General features: G+C 42.7%; 2 protein-coding genes across 8 annotated transcripts in view; both read right to left on the bottom strand.

Moving 5' to 3' along the window:
* POMT1 (protein O-mannosyltransferase 1) lies at positions 1-13,181 on the bottom strand. Of its 2 annotated transcripts, XM_081339867.1 has the most exons (20): positions 12,947-13,181; positions 12,022-12,166; positions 11,589-11,695; positions 10,002-10,052; positions 9,369-9,515; positions 8,350-8,461; positions 7,742-7,807; positions 7,325-7,418; positions 6,627-6,782; positions 6,025-6,155; positions 5,373-5,468; positions 4,871-4,963; positions 4,478-4,574; positions 4,226-4,318; positions 3,724-3,844; positions 3,426-3,523; positions 2,994-3,107; positions 2,100-2,226; positions 1,662-1,839; positions 1-665 (listed from the first exon to the last, which is right to left on the bottom strand). In XM_081339867.1, the coding sequence occupies exons 2-20, from the start codon at positions 12,141-12,143 to the stop codon at positions 491-493; spliced, it is 2,178 nt and encodes a 725-aa protein (XP_081195993.1). In that variant the 5' UTR covers positions 12,144-12,166; positions 12,947-13,181; the 3' UTR covers positions 1-490. The 2 variants fall into 2 exon arrangements, with proteins under 2 accessions (XP_081195993.1, XP_081195994.1); XM_081339868.1 differs by lacking the exon at positions 7,742-7,807.
* A 1,280-nt stretch (positions 13,182-14,461) lies between these two features.
* PRRC2B (proline rich coiled-coil 2B) overlaps positions 14,462-19,246 on the bottom strand; it is a 31,674-nt gene continuing 26,889 nt past the window's right edge. For 3 of the 6 annotated variants that reach the window (XR_014028030.1, XM_081339944.1, XM_081339945.1), the window contains one exon: positions 14,462-19,079. Coding sequence is in view for 2 of the 6 variants with exons in the window: in XM_081339944.1 (XP_081196070.1) it covers positions 18,942-19,079 (138 nt within the window). In the remaining 4 variants the exon portion in view is untranslated. The remainder of the gene's footprint in view (positions 19,080-19,246) is intronic. The other 3 variants (XR_014028027.1, XR_014028028.1, XR_014028029.1) reach the window with 3 other exon arrangements.

Genomic DNA, 19,246 nt, shown 5'->3' on the forward strand with positions numbered 1-19,246 from the left:
TTCCTCATTTTATTTATTGACTCATCATAAATACAGGTTTCACATTACTTTTTTTTCATGATCTTCCTGTATATTAACATGAAAGAAGGTTTTTGCAAAAGTTCAATAGTCCTAGACATGGTTGTGATGAATCTTTTCCACGCAGCCTGGCCTATGCACTCTTTCCATGCTCAAGAGACAAACAGTGCATCAACCCCTTTATCCCTGTCCTGGGTGAGCAAAAGAGCTCCTGTGTTTCTTCCCCTCGTCCAAATACATTTCTATCCCTTTGAAATCCTTTCCTCTGGAAGAGAAACGGGGGGAAAATAGTCCCAAACAAGTCCCAAATGCATTCTACAGGGATTTCCAGCTCAACAATCTTGTTTCTGGGATCAGGTGAACGTCAGAAGGGATCCACAGGGGAAAGAATCTCTAGGTCCCATGAAATGTTTTTTCCTTTCCTTCGTCATCCAGTCCCAAAACCGGTCTCCTGTCCGTGTCTTGGCATTGCTCAGCGTTTGCGGATCAAAATATCCCAGCTATCCTTCCAGCGTAGAGCTTGTAACTCAGCTTTTGAGAGCGCCGGCTTGCCAAAGGTGAGGGGGCAGAAGGTGTGGTACGTAAGGTAGACGGACGATAGCCAGGCTGCCACTAAAGCGCTGTGCATGCTTTTCGAAAGCCTGGACCTGTGTGGAGGAAGAAGGAGAGAAGCGTAAAAAGAGATGCCGAGACTCTAAAACGAAGGCAAGAGAAAAGCAACAAGGATGATTAGGCTAAAGCATCCGAAGAAGGGCTGCAGGAATGGGGTATGTCTAGTTTAATGAAAAGATGGGCGAGGGGGGACATGATAGCAGCGTTCCAACATTTGAGGGGCTGCCCCAAAGAAGAGGGAGTCAAGCTATTCTCCAAAGCACCAGAAGGCAGGACAAGAAGCAACGGATGGAATCTAATAAAAAAAAAAGAGAAGCAACCTGGAATTAAGGAGAAACTTCCTAACAGTGAGGACAATTAATCGGTGGAAGGGCTGGCTGCTCCAGCACTGGAGGTTTTTGAGAAGAGACTGGACCGCCTGCTTGGGCAAAGGGTTGGACTAGAAGACCTCCAGGGTCCCTTTCAACTCTTGTTATTTTTGTTAGACGTGCTAAATCAAACATGAAATTAAACTTGCTTTGCGTGAAGCACAACCTCTCTGTGCCTTAAGACCTCTTTTTCTCTCCTGAGAAATGTCTTGATCAAATGCAAGCCGTCCTTGACTTACAACCACAACGGAGGCCAAAATTTCCATTGACAGTTGTTAAGTCAGCTTTGCCCCGTTTTACGACCTTTCAGTTGTTAACTGAACCAATGCAGTTGTTAACTTAAGTCGCAGGGCTGTTAAGTCAACCTGGCTTTGCTTGTCAGCGGGACGCCAAAGGGACACTGTGACCGTCATAAATACGAGTCAGTTGCCAAGGGTCTGAATTTTGACCATGCCACCTTGGGGATGCTGCAACGGTCGTTAAGTGTGAAAAACAACTGTAAGTCATTTTTTTTTAGTGCCGTTGTAAGTTCTAACGGTCACTAAACGAATGGCGGTGAGTATTTTGAGTTTTCTTCCTTTTTTTTGCTTTTCTTATCGTGTGTTTAAAAAAAAAGAAGAGAAAAAAGAAATACGGAAACGAAGAAAGAAGAGGTTGGCTCACCTGCACAGGAAGTCGCTCGTGTGCTGCAGAACGACGGGAATCAGGAGTATTTGGAAAGTAACGGCCGGCAGATAGTGGTAAAGGAAGAGGGTCTTCTCCATCAGGAAGAAAGGTAGGTAGTTCACAGCCCATCCGCCCACAAAAACCCCTCCGGCCAGAAGCCACTGCTGCCAGGTCTCTGCAGAGAAAGAGATGGGGTGGGGAAGCAGGCACATCTCTTTCTCGCCCTTGGAAAAGGCCAGAAGGGGACTTGGGGGCCAGCGGAGGCTGCCCTGGTGAGAAGGCAAAAACTCTTGCAGGAGAGAAAAACACAACAGCACAAGGCTGAAATCCCTTGGATATAAGCCCATTCTCAGCAGGGGCAGAAGGCCTCCATGAGGCGCCTACAACTGGCCTCCCCCAACTCAATTAAGGGGTCTCGGGTGGAAGGTTTGGCACCTTCAGGGATATCCTGGATATTCCGATGTCGACGTAGCAGGTACCCCAGGAACAAAACCAGGTAGACCACGGTGGCTACGTTGGCCGATGTCCAGCTGACCACGTTGCCCAGGAGGTGAATTTGAGCCTGGCCAGGAAAGATCAAGGAGATGTTTTGAGTTGTGACCAGAAAGCAAAGCCTGCTTAAGTTCTTCCTTGCTTGGCAAGGAAGAACTTGGGAATTACTAGTTATCCACATGACAGCCTTTCCATGGAAATGCCATTTGAGGGCTTACAGAAAGACGTGGTGAATTAACGCTCTGCGTGTTCTCCATTCCACAGACCATGGAATGGAGTCCTCAACTCACAACCATTCGTTTAGTGATCGTTTGACGCTTCAACGGCGCTGAAAATGTGACTTACGACTGTTTTTTCAGCCTTCTCTAGAGTCATGTCATCAAAATTCAGACGCTTGCTAGCTGACTCATATCTACGACGGTCGCAGCATCCCGGGGTCGTGTGATACCCTTTTGTGACCTTCTGCCAAGCAAAGTCAATGGGGGAAGCCAGATTCGCTTAACAACCGTGTGACTAACTTAACAACTGCAGGGATTCCCTTAACCAAAGTGGCAAGGAAGGTCGCAAAATGAGGCAAAACTCAAGCACGTTGTGTAAGTCCCGCCTGCCGGTTTCACAACTTGGAATTGTAGACTTCAGGAGACATTTTGAATTAAGGGTGGGGGGCTATAATACTTGCTTAGGAACAAAAATTTCAGGTTCAGTTGAGGACTGCCTGTATGGCTAAAAAGGCAACTGGATATGCCAAATTCTCTCTGGAACAAAGGGAGATCTGGAGATTGCCCCCATGTATTCCAGGAAACATGATTCGCCCACCTAAAAATAAAGTAAAATTACCCCTGAGCTGGAATGGAACCAGTAAGCAATGTTGGTCTCCAGAGTGATCCAATCCAATGGGGATGAGCTGTATTTATGTTCTGTGTCCTCGTTCTTCAGGGTAAGGATCTTCCACTAGAACGAAACAGAGGAATTGGGTTTCCTGAATATCAGTGCAAGCTACAGCCCCTAATTCAAAATATCCCAAGTTGTGAAACCAGTTGGCGGGATTAACAGCACAACGTGCTTAACAGTCTGATTTGTTTAGGAGCTGTATCACCCGTAGCTTGCTGTCAGTTCTTCCTGGTACATATTGGTGCCTCATAGGCATCAAGGGCTAGAAGCGAGGGAGGGGGGGAGGAAGATGGAAGGGCAATAAAGCTGAGAATTCTGGGAACTGAAGTCCACCGTATGACTTTCTCAAAGGCTGACTTTCTGGCCCCTTTCTTTCACCTGCAGTTCGGTGAACTTGGCAACGAAGGTGAGGTTCTGGCTGATGTTGATCTGAGTAGGCAGGTGCAATTCTACCTCTCTCTCTTTCTGTTCATGGCCTGGAAAAGATTAAAACCAAAGAGACTAAAAAAAAAAACCGGGCTGTTCTCACTTAGCAACATAACTCAATTGTGGTCATTAAGCCAAGGACTTCCTGCACAGGAGTGGGACTTTTAGAAAAAGTCTTTCCAGAACTTTGCAGGGAAAAAAACACCCTGGATTAATGTCCAAAGACTTCTTAAGTTTCTTAAAGACTAACTTTTTCCATATCGGTGTTCCTCCACGTTCCACAGCATGCTTTGATGGTACCCCTTGGAGATCTTCTCGCCAATCACCTCCAGTTGTCGGTACCCCCACTCAGGGAGGGAAGCTCCGCTGAGCTAGCGGTGAGAAAGAACAGAAGGGTTAAAAACAAAACAAGGAAAGAGGCTTAAAATGCCAATCAGGATTCAACAGGTTGAAGGATCTGGGAAGCCCCATCTATCTGAATCAGTGGGGTGGTGCTACATCAGCCCTTCGAGGTAGTCCAGACAAGATACACAACCGTAAATGCTAATACTTTATTGTAAGATTACATTAACAGAATCTCTCCCCTCCTTCTCTTATATTCTCTGGAAAACTAGGGGGGGTCCCTTCTGAGATGCTTCCCACACCCCTTTTCCTTCTGTGGGCTGAGCCGGGGGTTGGACTGGAAGACTTCCACGGTACCCTACATCCACCATCGGCTACAAGAAAGAGGCTGAGACCCCGAGCCCACTCACCTTTAACACGGCCGACGTGTTGACGTGGACCAGTCTGACTTCGGACAGGATCGTTTTCCAAATCTCACTATCCGAGTCGCGATTCACAATTTCCTGTGGGATTGAAAGACACGCTTCCGGATGCTGCCGTTTGGCTAATGCGCTGCCTTGGTTGTTCCTGCCACTACGAAGCGGTATATTGCTATGTTTATTTATTTTATAGTTCAGTCCAACTTTTATCAATCCCTTTAAATTCTTCAGCCTGGCACTTACCACTCTCCAGAGATTCTGAGCGGGCATGGAAATGTTGTAATCGATGTAACAGGATATTTCTTGGGCGTGTGGGCTGAGGGGCGCAGCCACGTCATGCCTGCAGCATGGAGAAAGCAACGGAAGAGAATATTTGCAGCTCTTTGGGCTTGGTGGTTTTCTTACAGACGTTTCATTACCCAACTAGATAACATCATCAGTGCTAGAAAGGAGGGAATGTATTTATTTATTTATTTATTTATTTATTTATTTTATTACATTTATATACCGCCCTTTCCCGAAGGACTCAGGGCGGTTTACAGGGTGATTAAAAAACCAAGATACAAAAGTTAAAAACAAATTTAAAAAAATTATTTAAGGCGAGGTCTTCCAGAAGACACAGAAGAAACAGCTTACGTGTTAAGGTAACGGGTGGTGATGCCATGGACCAGTTGCACAATGTTGCCGTGTCGCACAGGCCGCGGTGGGTTGCTAGCTACCAGCTGCTGCCTGTTTGGGAGAGACAGAAAAACAGAGGCAAAATGAACCAACAAAATCAAACCCATAAAAATGTTATTATTTATTCCTTTTATTATCTTCATTACTTCCCCCTTTTATTGGTGGTATTGTTGTTATTATTATTATTATTATTATTATTATCATCATCATCATCATCATCATCATCTCTGTTGCTTTGCAAATAGACTGAGTGCTTCTGTGCTGGACAAATTCCTTGGGTGTCTAATCACCCTTGGCCAAATAAAGTACACTAGTCCTTGACCAAGATTGAGCCCAAAATTCACGTTGCTAAGTGAATTCTGCCCCATTTGACGACCTTGCTTGCCACAAGACTTCCTTGTAACTTTGAACGTTCGCTAAATGAACTGTCGTAAAGCGAGGACTACCTGAAGAGGCTTACCTTCCAGGATCCTTCACGATCCACCAGTTATTCACATCCTTAAAAGGATAGCAGGTCACCTGCTGTTGATGGGAACTTCCCCGTCCATTTTCGTACCTGGGGAAGACATGGAGGAAATGGGACACAGCCACCTTGGCAGAAACGAAGGGTTCTTTTTAGGTCACAGAAAAGAGTTCTGTTTTCTCCATTTAATAGGAGAAGACACGAGATCTCAGCCCTTTGAGGGCAGCTAGAAGACAAAGAAATAGGGGTCCTTGGTGACCTCTGAGCTTGGTGGGGTTTGGCCTCAATCCCTGGGAGCCTGGCACACTTCCAAATTGGCCATCAACAGGCACAGAGACATAAACAACCTCTACATATCATTCAGAAAAAGACAGCAGAATGAGCCAAAATTATCATCACGATTAACATTAGACTAACAACCAAGAAGCAAAGCATATCCTCAATCAAGGAACTGCCAAACAAGCTAATAGTAAATTTGGTAAAATAGTAAAAATAAAGTTTGGCCATTTCTCCTCAGCACTGTGCTCTTGTCTGGCAAAAATTCTACGCCAAAGAAAACGGCATCTCCTGGAGATGGGATCCATTGTGGGACAGGCCAGGGTTGTACACCATATCTCGTGTGCCAAAAATTAAGCCCTCCCCTTCTCACCTGATGGGGTAGGTATTACGGTGAGAATGAAGCCAACACGGCAAGGGTTTGCCCAAGATATTCCTCAAAGTAATCTGGGAACCATAAGCCACTTCCAAGGGCTGGCCCTGAGTGATGCGAGAAAGTCCTCCCTAAAATAATAATAATAATAAAAAAATACACAGAGTGTTGGTTACACAATCCGGAAGCATAAAACCATCAGCCTAATTTTTTTAAATGTTTGCAGATTCTAGTGATAGCCACATCAAGAGATGATAAAATTACGACTATTATGACAATTCTGGGAAAAGGTTATTTACAACTCTTGTGATGTTCCCACAACTGCAGTGATTCGCCTAACAACGGTGGCAAGGTAAAACCCAATAAATTATAATAATAATTTAAAAAGAAAAAGAAAAGAAAGAGCAGATCTTAAAGTCCAGCAGAGGGTTGAAATAAATCAGCATTCAGCCAGCCAATGAACATTTAGAGATAAAGAACAAAAGCAGAAGTTTGAAAAGTGTGTGTGTGTGTGTGTGTGTGTGTGTGTGTGTGTGTGTGTGTGTGAAATCTTCACCCACCACAAATTCTCCCTTTTTGACCAAGATTCAGTTCGCTCTCACCTCTAAGCTAGCTTGAAAAGCGCTGCTCATGATTTGGTCGTGAGGCCCAGATCGGTATAGCAAAACCAGGTGGATGTAGAAAAAGGAGAGGTACAGCGCGACGGGAATGATCAAAAGAGCCACTCCTCGGGCTGTGAAGTGCCACACCAGGGAGAGCTGAAAAGGAAAAACCAAAGGGATTCACTTTTGCTTCTAAAACTAAAGATTGCCAGATGGGGGCTGCATCTAGCTGGGTTACAACTGTAAAGCCTAAAACTGTAATAAAGTGTGCCTCTGCGTGTCGGAGAGATTAGAATCACGGTTCCTTTTTTAAATCAACGTTTCCAACATCATTAAAATTAAATCTAGCTATCTATCATCTCCACCCATCCATCACCTACCTACCTACCTACCTATCTACCTATCTATCTATCTATCTATCTATCTATCTATCTATCTATCTATCTATCTATCTATCTATCATCTATCCATTTATCATTTATGGATAGGTCAGAGCCTCGCATCTAACTTACCAATATTTCCAATTTTACCATCAAACGGGTATGGAAAAACACACTTGTTCCAACTTTGACTGATTACGTTCCAACAAAAACTGCTGTGTCGAACCAAAACCCACAGATTCTGAAATCCAAAGTTCTCCAGAAGTCCTGGAGATCAACTCCCATCATCACCCAGAGCGACTTGACCCTCCGACTTACGTTGGACAAGGAGCGATCACCAACCAGCTGCCAGGAATGGATTCCTGCCAGGCTGAGAAGGAGGAGGTAAGTGAAGAGGCCCATGTATTTCACCCTGCGAAGCAAGCAGGAAAAGCCAGCTATATCAGGCCCATTGGAAGGAGAAGCTGGCTGCATTCGCATGTCACCTCCATTGGGGTTTAAGGTAAGCAGGAGAACACATAGAAAACCCCGGATGGGCCCAGAAAGGACAGGGGGGGCCACCAGAAGATCTAAGCAGGAGAGTCCAACCTTAGTAAGACTTGTGGACTTCAACTCCCAGGATTCCTCAGCCAGCATGGGGAATTCTGGGAGTTCAAGTCCACAAGTTTGGACATTGCCAAGACCGGACACCCATGTTCTAAGAGACCTTAGCAGACCATCAAGAGGTAAGCTTACCCAACGGCACAAGAACAGGAGATCCCAGTTAGCAACAGCCAGAGCCACCACCTTGCAGAAAAAGGGCTAAAAAAAAAAGTTAAACATATCAATCATAAAGCCAGCCTTAGACCATGCCAGACAAATGGCTGTCCAATCTCTTCTTGAAAACCTCCATCCACAACTTCTGGAGGCAAGTCGTTCCACTGATTAATTGTCAGGAAGTTCTCCTTAGTTCCAGGTTGCTTCTCTCCTTGGTTAGTTTCCATCTGTTGCTTCTTGTCCTGCCTTCAGGCGCTTTGGAGAAGAGGTTGGCCCTGTTCTCCCTTGCCTGTGGCAGGAACGGTCATAAAATGGGGCAAAATTCACCTAACAATTGTGGTCATGACCTATGATTAACCTGTATATTACATATTACAAAAAAAATCACACAAACTTTTTAAGGCCGTTTTGATTGCAGAATCCATCTCTGGCTGGTTTTGGCTATGCCCTATCACCATTTATAAATCATGTTAGGTCACAGCCACCCCTTAGCGTAAATGCAAAGACATGTTATTGCTTGGTTTGATTTGGGGGACTTCATGTTTTATTCCAAAACCAAAGGTGGAAAAATCAAAGAAATATTTTACCTTTGCTTCTGCGAGTTGTGAAACTTCAGATAAGATAAAACAGCCAACAGGATGAAAAAAATTAAAATCGACTCCAGCAACATCAACCTGGATTGAGTAATTAGTGAGTTTTCTGTTAAGACACAAAGACGAAATGAGAATTGTTTTGACTGTCTATTCCTACAGTGGTCCTATGAGCTTTTTACAGCAACTTTTACACAACTTTGGCAACTTTACATCTTGTGGACTTCAATTGCCAGAATTCCTCAGCCTGTCATGTTGCCAAGGTTGGAGACCCTGTTACAGCAAGCAATATAAAGATTTTTGCAATCAACCAATAGGGATTGGCCAGAACAAGTATTTAAAAGCTGGGGGGGAAATGTTCCAACTTCTAAAGTTGTAGCTTTTTGCTACAACTCTTCAAATGTTCTCTTCACTGCCTAACTTTATTTTATTATGAATTGGATGTATCTATGAAACAAGCAGACACACAGCAACTCATAATATCCATTCAGTACAAAGTAATAAAAAGCCTGTGGAGGGGGAAAACAGACAAATAAAATAAGGTAACATAGAAAATCTTATGCTAATATTTTTTAACAGTTGCAATCCTAGAAGCTTTGCTTGAGGACTATTTTTGTGGACAGCCTAACAACTCACAAACGTTCCTTTCAGGGATGAGATTTTAACAGGACCGCTTTGAGTGCCTTCTGCAGTTTTTCTCAAACCAAGAAAACGATATTGGAATGCATAAAAACTATCTTATGGTTTTCCAAGGAATCTCCTGTTTACCAGCAGTAAAGAAATAGATTAGCTCTGCTAAAAAAGAATTCCTCTTTCCTTTTTCTTGTTTTGACTGTATGGATCAGTTAGCAACCTAAAACAGAAGACCAACAGAATAATTTTTTACAAAAGGCTGCTCTGGGTTAAAAATATGGCTTGAGAAATAAGAATAGTGAAATATCTCAGAAAGATTCCGCTCAACGACATGACAGTGATGGCACCGATGGAGAATTTGAAAGAAACGATATCTTATTTACCGAATAAAATCAGGATTGCAGCACCCAGGGCAACAAAATGGGTGAAATGTAGTTCAGTTAATATCTGATATGCCAAGGGAACGCATAAGCCACCAGCTGTTGCAGGTATAAGCCGCAAAGCCCAAATTGGCACATTGGAGCTGTATTCTAAGACAAAATAAGAGAAAAATCAGCACAAATTATGCATGAATTGCAACTTGCTTATCTATGTCTCTGGTCAACTACAGCTTGTATCTTTAGTCTGTTGCAGCTATTTTATCTATATCTCTAGTCAATTACACCTCACTTATCTGTACAAGAAAGCCTGGACTTATAATCTTTGGTTTAGTGACCATTCAAAATTACAACAGCACTGAAAAAAGTGACTTATGACAATATATTACACTAACAACCATTGAGGCATCTGCCTGTTTATCTGTATCTCTATTGCAGCTTGCTTATCTCCTTTCTCTCTCCATTTTAGCTTGCTTTTCTACATCTCTCATCAACCCTTAGGAATAACACAAGAACAAAGATTTATATAAAATGCAGGAAGTTTCCTTTATTTCCACCCCCCCTCTAGTTTTTCCAGTTGAACAGGTGGCCAGGTCCTTGTCAATAATTAGCTGAAGGGTGAATCAGAAATCGTTTTACCTGCTCCTATCCTGTTCCATAAGAAATTTCCATCAAATCCCCCTAAATAACCTGTAAAGGAAGAGAAGAGAAGGATACGTTTTCCAGGTCACAAAACCTAAACTTAAAGTGGGATGCTGGCAAAACATCTGGATGTTAGGGAGCACCTGCTGCCGGCATCAACTTCCCTCCGCCCTGTGCGTTCCCACAGAGAGGGCCTCCTCAGGGTGCCACCGGTCAGAGAATGCCGATTGGTGGCCCCCAGGGGGAGGTCTTTCTCTGTGGGCGCCCCGGAGCTATGGAACCAGTTACCAGTTGAGCTCCGGACGGCACCCGATCTCCGCTCCTTTCGCCGCGATCTAAAAACATACTTGTTCGAACAAGCCGGCCTGGCCTGAGGGGGGATTGGGGGGGGGTTTACTGTCATTTTATTGGGGTTTTTATTATGTATTAACTGTTTTTAATGGGCATGTATTTAATTACTTTTTAACTTTTGTAATTCTGTGTTTTATTCTTGCCCTGTACACCGCCCTGAGTCCTTCGGGAGAAGGGCGGTATAGAAATATTAATAAATTAAATTAAATTAAATGTATCTATATGGTTTCCTCAGCAATACATGGATTCCCCCCCCACCCCACCCCAATTTCTCCATCTACGGTAGATACTAACAGAGTTGGAAGGTCTTCTAGTCCAACCCCCTGCTCCGGCAGGAAACCCTATACCGTTTCAGACAAATGGTTGTCCAGCCTCTTCCAGTGTTCAACTCTTTGTTATCTGAATTTAAATGTAGACTAGATGTTCAACCGCCGTGGATTTTGGGCAGCATACAACAAAACAAAAATCCATAAAAACAGCTGAAATACCACACAAACACTTCAGAGTAAAAATGACCTAACGTAAATCAAATTGAAACAAGGGTCCTAAAATATAAGAATACATCAATCTTCAGCCCAGCAGCAAAGCCAAGTCCACAAATTGTGAAATTCAGGTATTATGACTAATAAAACGGAGAGGGGAAAATAACCCTGAAGGAAAGAACAGAGTTCAATTACATAAAACAATTATGGCAGGAATGTCATGGCCTCAGGGGCTAAAGTTTTGACTATATCCTTCCTTCTGGATTGCAGCTAAGAAAATAAACTTCAAGAATCTGCAAACAAAGTAAAATCAAGGATTTTTTAAAAAAAGTATTCTGCCTGTAAGAAGGAAAAGGCTCTGCTCAGCTATTAAAAATATATGTAATTAAGCGCCCATGTTGTGCATTCAAGTGGCACCCTTTTTCCAGTTTTCTCCTTTGTGTGCAAAGGAAATTTGTGCTTAGTTTTTCCCAACATTTATTTTCATTTTTTAAATTTTATTTATTGATTTCCATCCTGCCTTTATTGTTTTTAGAAATAGCTCGAGGCGGTGAACGTATTTAATACTCCATCCTCCTCATTTTCCCCACAACAACAATCCTGCAAGGTGGGTTGGCCTAAGAGAAGGTTTGCTCCAAAGACATCCAGTCGGCTTGCGTGCCTAAGGCGGGACTAGAATTCACCGTCTCTCGGTGATCGGCCCAAAGTCACCCAGTGCAACACAGGATGAATTATTTGAAAATTTGCATACCTCCCAAAGCGAAAAGCATGTGGCCGAACGGAGGCCCGCTGTCATCTACGAAAAAGATCCGCTTCATGTACAAGGAGAGGAACTGGCCGTAGTAAACTTCATCAAAGCTGGAATAGTGCAATAAAATAAAATAAATAAAACAAAATAATGAATACAATAATAAATAAAATAATCAAATAAATAAAAAAAATAATAAAATAAAATAATAAAATTAAAATAATAATAATAAATAAAATAAATAAAAAGCTGGACTGAAGAATAGTTTATGTGTCTGGAATACAAGCTTGTAAAATGCAATGTTGGGGTTTTCCGCCAACGGTCTTTATAATATAGCAGAGAGAAAAGTTTATTTTTAATCCACGGAAGAGTCATTGTCGATATGGATACTTTAAATCTACTAAATCTTTGGCACACACTTATATGATTTACTCACACTACAGCTCTGGGATAGGACAGTGCCCACAGCCGGCTGATTAATCCAATCACAGTTAAAACCACCAGGTTTACATTGATTTCCACTGAAAAGACAATTGGCTGCTTTAAGAATCCAAGCATTTTTCAGAATGATCTGGTGGCAACTAAAAAAAAAAAGGAAAATTGGTCTCATTCAAAAATAAATAAATTCTGGCATGCTCTCAAACTGTTGGAAAACTTATGTTATTCAGACCTGTCAGCTATTATTCAGACACAGAGAGATAAACCACAGGTCCACACCATTCAAAAGACACAATAAAAAGCGAAGAAGGAAATAAAAAGAGGATTTTACATCCTCTCCAAGGCTCAGATAAGCAGAGATTAACTCCGGACAATCAAGCATATTATTATTATATTATTATTATTATATTATCCTAATTGAGGAGAAAATTCACACCCCTCCCACAATGGCAGGACAAGCTGCCGTGTATAAACAGAGAGCAAAGCCCACACTCATTGGAGCTGACGATGTAACGTCTGCAAGCTCAGAGAGCACCAAGGAGCCCCCAGTGTAACCCTGTGTGTGACCAAAATGCCAAATGCAGCCCAAACATCTGGCTGAAGCTGTGCTACAAAACCATAATAACCCTCAGCATTGGCCTTGCAAAAAGGGCAGCTGGACCTGGAATAGCTTACATCGTGTGACAATGCCTTAAACACATCAAACATCAACATTTGAGCGTGCAAACTTTCTCCAGTATTTATTCTCTTTGCTTCCACGCCCATCCATATGTTGCACCAACCCGGGTTTTTTTTTTTTTTTTTTTTTTGCACACCCTCCGTCCGTCCCGAAACGGGATATGCACGCCAGAAAATGTCTAAATCTTATAAATAATACCCGGGCTCTGCTTTAACTTTCTTTCCAATTATTTCGAGAAACTCACCCAATTCCCTCTGCTTCTCGCTCGCCCGCTTCAAATCTCCGTATTTCTCCCCCCCCCTTTTCGTGGAATGCGCTCGCCTTCGTGCCGTTGTTCAGGCGGCAGAGATGGGACGTACCAATTACAAAAAGGGAGAGAAAGGAGGAGGCGAGCATAGGATCCGTGGAGAAGGCAGGACCGACCGGAGGTGACATCACGGACCCGGACAGTTGCCATGGGAACAAAAAAAAACATAGAGGAGTCCATGTGCTATTTTTTTCCCCTCCAAACTCGCGACATCACGTGATATCGCGCAACGTATCGGAGCTTTTTCTCCCATTTCCGGAAATGGGGTGGGCGCGGTTTTGGGAATGACACGTCCGGCCCGCGGGCCGGAAGTTTGGCACTCCTGCTGGCAAACCGGTTGCTTTCCTGGGAAACTACAGTTCCCAGAATTCCTAACCAGGTGGACAGTCATTTGTCTGAAATGGTATAGGGTTTCCTGCCTTAGCAGGGGGTTGGACTAGATGACCTCCAAGGTCCCTTCCAACTTTATTTATTATTATTATTATTATTGTTGTTGTTGTTGTTATTATTATGTGCTGTGCCAATCCTTCTGGTTTAGACAACCGAAGCCACCAAAGTCATCAGTGACTTCTTGCAATATCTCGGGGCCAAAGCACCCGAAAGCAGGAGAAGAAGCCACGGAGCTTCTAAGTAAGGAGAGAAGCAAGCCTGGAACTAAGGAGGGATTTCCTGACGGTCAGTGGAACTCCTTGCCTCCAGAAGCGGTGAATGCTCCAACACTGGAAGTTTTTAAGAAGAGACTGGACAGCCGTTGGTCTGGAATGGTAGAGGGGGGCTGGACTAGAAGACCTCCAAGGTCCCTTCCAACTTTATTATTGATCATCGGACAGTCAGCCAGATGTTCAGACTGGATTTGGCATTTTTGTCTACCTATCGAGCTCTTACTGAGGAATCAGGCAAATGTTGCCAGATGTTTTACACTACATCTCCGTCTTTTGCCATTCTCCACCGCAAATCTATTTTAATTAGCCAATTTCTGTAGTTAGGCTGAGCAAATGCTCGCCTAATCAAGTGGCCCAAATTAAAATTATTTTTTCTTATGCAGGTATCACATTCACCCTAGTGAAAGCTTGCTTTATGACTAGCAAATTGCCAATTAGAGTAAAATAGGACTAGGGCACACTCAGCCCTTGAGTGGACTAGGATTCCCACCCCCACCCCCAAAAAAAAACCATTGCATTTTTTCAAAATCTCCCTTCTAGAATGAGTATGTTTGAGAAACTGGGTTAGAGTATTAATATTAATACTATTAATTCTAATGATAAATAGAAAAGCCCTTGCCTTCTAAATTTCCGTTGCTAAGTGAGACAATTAAGCAAGTTTTGTCCCATTTTTACAACCTTTCTTGCCAGTTAATCACGGTTGGCATATTTCACCTGCCTCTCTCCAAATCACATTTTTAACTCCTGCCTCTGCAAATCTGGGCAAAGAAAAGAGACAAAATAGCCTCGCTTTTATTTATTTTTTTTAATTTAAATAAGGATAATTCTTTCATATGGAAAGAGCTAATACAATCACATATTTGAAAGGAGAAACCATACAAACTGGGGGAGAAAAACAAAAACGAAATGAAAACAAACCAACAAAAAAGAGACAACCCCATAAAAGGGTGAGAGAGAACGGTCTTTTACAGGCTTCGACAGTTCTCCGAAAGATTTAAAACGTGTTGCGTGTCTGCAAGTTTATTCACTGTTCGCCCTTTCAAATATCTGCTCTACATGAAAAGACAAACACATGAGAAGCCCCCCCAAAACAAAACCAAAAAAGATTTTACTGTACAGGTTTGCAAGATTAAAACATGAACAGGTACAATACCATCTTAAAAAAAAAAAGAATGTGATTTATACAGGACGAGAGAAGAATTTTTGCTATGAACAACATCTTATTCAGCTGCTTTTGATCATCCTTGACCGACTTTAAGCAGTTTAGCCTTGTGTCAAAGACCAAGTATGTGTTAGTGCTTACGATACCCACAATTTTCAGTCTGACATCTCTGGCGAAAAATGCTCGTAAAAGCCACAAGACAAATTGAAGCAAAGCACTTTGAATCTGGCTTAGCCGTTTCAGCTCCCCCTCGGATGAAGACTAAATTTTTAAGAAAAGAAAAGTTACCTCCCACACTTTGAAGTGACATGGAAAGAGAATTTTTGCATCACACCGAAAGCTAAAGGACACCAAGAAAGAAAGAAAAATCAAATGGCATGCAAGAAAGGTCTTGTGGCTTTAAGCTGATGGTCTTTTCCATCTATAACCCTCTGAAGAAAAATAAACAAGCCAGAAAATGGTTTTTTTGCAGAAGGCAAGAAGGGAAAAGATCCATGTTAACAAAGATCAAATGTGTGTCAGTTCATCTTTAAAACTTTAGCCACCCCACTTTTCTCTCTTTCACATCCAACCCTTCAACTTCAGTTTTTAACGGGGGGGGGGGGGGGGATAGTCCAGCTTCGAAATGCGACAAGAGGACGCGGTGAAAGGCAGAATTAAAATTCTATTTACCGTAAATGCATCTGTTGCTGAGCAAAAAAACACCAGTGCAGCTGAATCCGCCGCTTTAAAAACTACAGTTTTAGAAAAAAAAAATTAAGAAGTGCTTAGCTTGTTCCTGATTTATAAATGGACTACTGTTCTTTCATTCTTCCCCCCCCCCCCCAAAACAAAACACTTCATGTGCAGAGCTGAATTGGACAGGCACAATCTTGAGAAGCAATGTGATCTCCTTTCTTTTCGGTGGGAGAAAAAAAATAAAAGTACAGCCCCTTTCGGCATTTACAAGGTTCACGCAGGAGAAAACTCCTCCTTCTCAGACACGTTGGTCGAGCACAAAATCACAGCAGCTGCATCCAGAAATAAGGTCCGAAAAGTTTTTGCTTGCATATCAAGATTCACATGTACTCCTTCACTGAAACACACACACACACACACACACAAATCTGTGGAGTTTGTAGTGAAGGAAACAGAGATGGATTTAATTTTCTTTCAGGAGTGTCACAATGTTGTGTGCTGCCGCGTTTTGGTTCCAGCAGACAGCAATAAAGCGAGAAGATTTAGCCCAAAGTTAAAAAGCCACATTTAAATGGCTCTAGGAAAAGCTTCAGAACTGAAAGTGAGTTTTGATAAACAGAAAAATCTATGGACTCTTTCTTGACCTGACCTGTGCAGAATAAATCCAGACATTATATAAATAGATCAGTGAAGTATTTTAATTCTTTTCACCTACAACATCAAATACGTATAAATAAATTCTAGTGTTTGTTTTTTTTCAAATTTTGCTGGAGTGGAGGAAAATGGCTGAAAGGCAGAACAAATTGATAATCTCTATCCTAGGAGTTGCAGTTCTGATTTAAATCCCCACCGGAAGGTTTTTATCATGCTGTTTTGCATCTATCAATCAATCTAGTTGGCTCAACAACTGAAAGACAAAATGCCACAGACTGGCCAGACAAGAAAAATAATATAAAAATATAAACCATCCCAGACGCAAAGCAGTTACGCCACTAAAGAACAAGATTGCAATCTGTTAATCTTAGCACGGAGGAAGGAAAAACTAAAGGGAAATGACAAAAATAAAAACCACTATGGGCACAAAGCAATTACGCCAGTGATGAACAAGATTGTAACCTGTTAATTTTTCCAGGGAGCTGTTCTGGGCCAAATCAACATGTTTTCAAGGCAGTTTGCGTGAAAAATTCAGCAGCTTGCAGTATTTTTTTTTTCAAGCAGAGGCATAGAAGGAAGCAAAAAAGGGAGAATTTTAGTGGGTAAAATCAAGGTTAAAAAATACACAGAAATGTTGGCAGAGTTCAGAAGGCAAATATCCAAGAATTACTAAATTCCAAGCGACTAAAACGACTACAAGCAGTAGAGTTCTGTCCCACCCCAAATTAAAATTCCATTTAAAAAAATGCCCCCTCTCCCGAGCAAAGTTTTTATTTTATTTAAAAGCCCCTCAATTTTAAACCCCTGGAAGGAATCTCGAATGCACGCCGACAAAGGGAAAGAGCATTTGCAGGAGGAAAAAAAAATATTGAAGTCCATTTTGACAGCGAGTGGAATTCGAAATTCGAACTCGCCTCTTTTTGAGAGCACCCGAGTCCAAGCCTGCCTGCTTTTGAAGTGCATTACGTTTTTGTTTTCAAAATGTGGTCTTTGGGAACTGCCAAGAGGCTGCTGGGACACCTTAGCTAAAACAGCAGATTGCAATTTTTAAAGTTGATCGAACTGTCAGCCAAAGGGAGGGTCTTGTGTGTGTTTTGACCAAACCTGTCGAGACAGGAAGACATTTGGAAGATATTAAGTTTACCAAAGATTCCAGCATCTTTTCCAACCCCCCCCTCTCTCCCAAAATGGGGAATTCCCCTATTAATCTATTTTCCAACAATGATCATGCAAAGAAGAGGGTTTGTCATTTTCAGCTTTGTAAAGCATCAGGTGTGGAAGGGGAGAGAAGTAAAATGTCAAAAGCTCTCTGCATGCTATGGTTTATTATTATTATTATTTTAAATTATCTTTGCAGGGATTTTAAAAAAAACTCCTCTATTTTTACCTCCTCTGGGTTACTACCACTCTGCAAAAACTGATTGCTGAATGCCAAACAGGAAGGGAGGGGTGAAAGTGAACTTAGAAAGAAAAACAGAATTAGCTACAGCAAGGGGAAGAATGCAGAGTAAGGATGAACTGAGGGAGGAGGAGGAGGAGGCAGGGGAGAAGTAAAATGGGAAGGAAGGAAAGAGAAAGTAGCATTTCCCCCCCCCCCATTTACTTTGGGGTTTCTCAACCTCACCAACTTTTAAGATGTGTGGATTTCAATTCCCCAACCAGCCTGCTTTAAGACGTGCAGACTTCAACTCCCAGAATTCATGCTGAAAAGCAAAGCTTTGGAAGAGAAGTACGCTGGGAACTGAAGCCCACCCCTCTTAAAGCGGTTAAGATTGAAAATCACAAAGCGCTATTTTTTAAAAAAAAAAAATCTGAGAAACTTATTTTCCCACACTTCTTGTCTGAAAATGTCACAAAAATAAATCACCTATAGAAATAAAAATGACTGCAAAACGGAGGTTTGGGGACGAGGTAAAGGGGAAATAGTTGTTCTGATTTTTCTTCTGGCTCGGCTTATTTCGAAAGCTCGGGGCTTTAGGGTAAAAAGGGGAAAAGTGTGGTTGAAAAAGCTTTCAGGTGCAGAGCTGAGGTGATCCAGGCTTGATGGAACGCCACTGTAGAAGGTAAGACACGGATGGAGATCTAGCCGAGAAGGAAATCCATCCAAAGACATGATTTTGGGGTTTGGCAAATATTTCCTTTCCAAGTGAGTAAATCAGAAGTAGGAAGAAGAAATCTAACGGAAAAATGAAGGATACAGCATTCCTGGGGGTTGCTTAGAAAAAGGAGGAGGGAATTGTTACGGTACAAAGGGAAGGGAAGAGAGAGAAGAGAGGAACAGAGGAGAAAGAGAAAGAAAGAGTGGAAGAGGAAGGAAGGAAGGAAGGGGAAACCTAGGAGGAGCAGAGCAGATAAGCTAGCATTTCCACTATGCAATGGGAAACGCTTAATGCTTTCTGCTATTTTCAGGTGGAGAAAACGAACAAACGAACAAACAAATTGGCTGTAGCCACTCCAGAATCCAAAAATTCAATAGGGAACTTTGGGTGGTTGCTGCTGAGTTTCGACGGAGCTGTCGGTCGGTCTTCTTTCAAAAAAGCAAGCAGGCCAAGGATGAAAAGAAAAAGGGGAAAGGGAAAAAAGAAAAAAAAAACACCCCATGGCGCAAGAAAACATCTCAGCGTAAAGCATCTCGGAGCATCCAGCCACAGGGAGGCTGTCCAGCGGAAGGATGTAGGTTGCAAAGCCTCTCTCTCTCTCTTTCCCCCCCCCCTTCATTCTCTTGAGCAGAAGGATTGACAGGCGGGGTGGGGTGGGGGGGGCGTGTTTCCAGAGCTCAGGCCTTGCTCTCCTCCACCTTGACCGCTTGAGGCTTGATGGCGCCTGTGCGGACCGGCTTCATCTGACCAGCCGAAGGAGGCTCCTGCAGTTTCACGGCTCCCAGGCTTTTGTTCTCGTCCACTCGCTGCTTTGCCTGTCGGTCGAGGCAGGAAGAGGAAGAGGAGGAGGAAGAGAAGAGAAAGGGAAGAAGGAAGAGTAAAGTAGAATGAAGGGAAGGAGAGAGAGAGAGAGAGAGACTGTCAGGGCAAGATTATCTTGAGTTTCCTCCTCCTGTTCTCCGTGTTCCCAGAGCTGACTTGC

The sequence above is a fragment of the Vipera berus genome (genome assembly GCF_964194415.1).
Source record: "Vipera berus genome assembly, chromosome: 15".
NCBI classification, from domain to species: Eukaryota; Metazoa; Chordata; class Lepidosauria; order Squamata; family Viperidae; genus Vipera; species Vipera berus.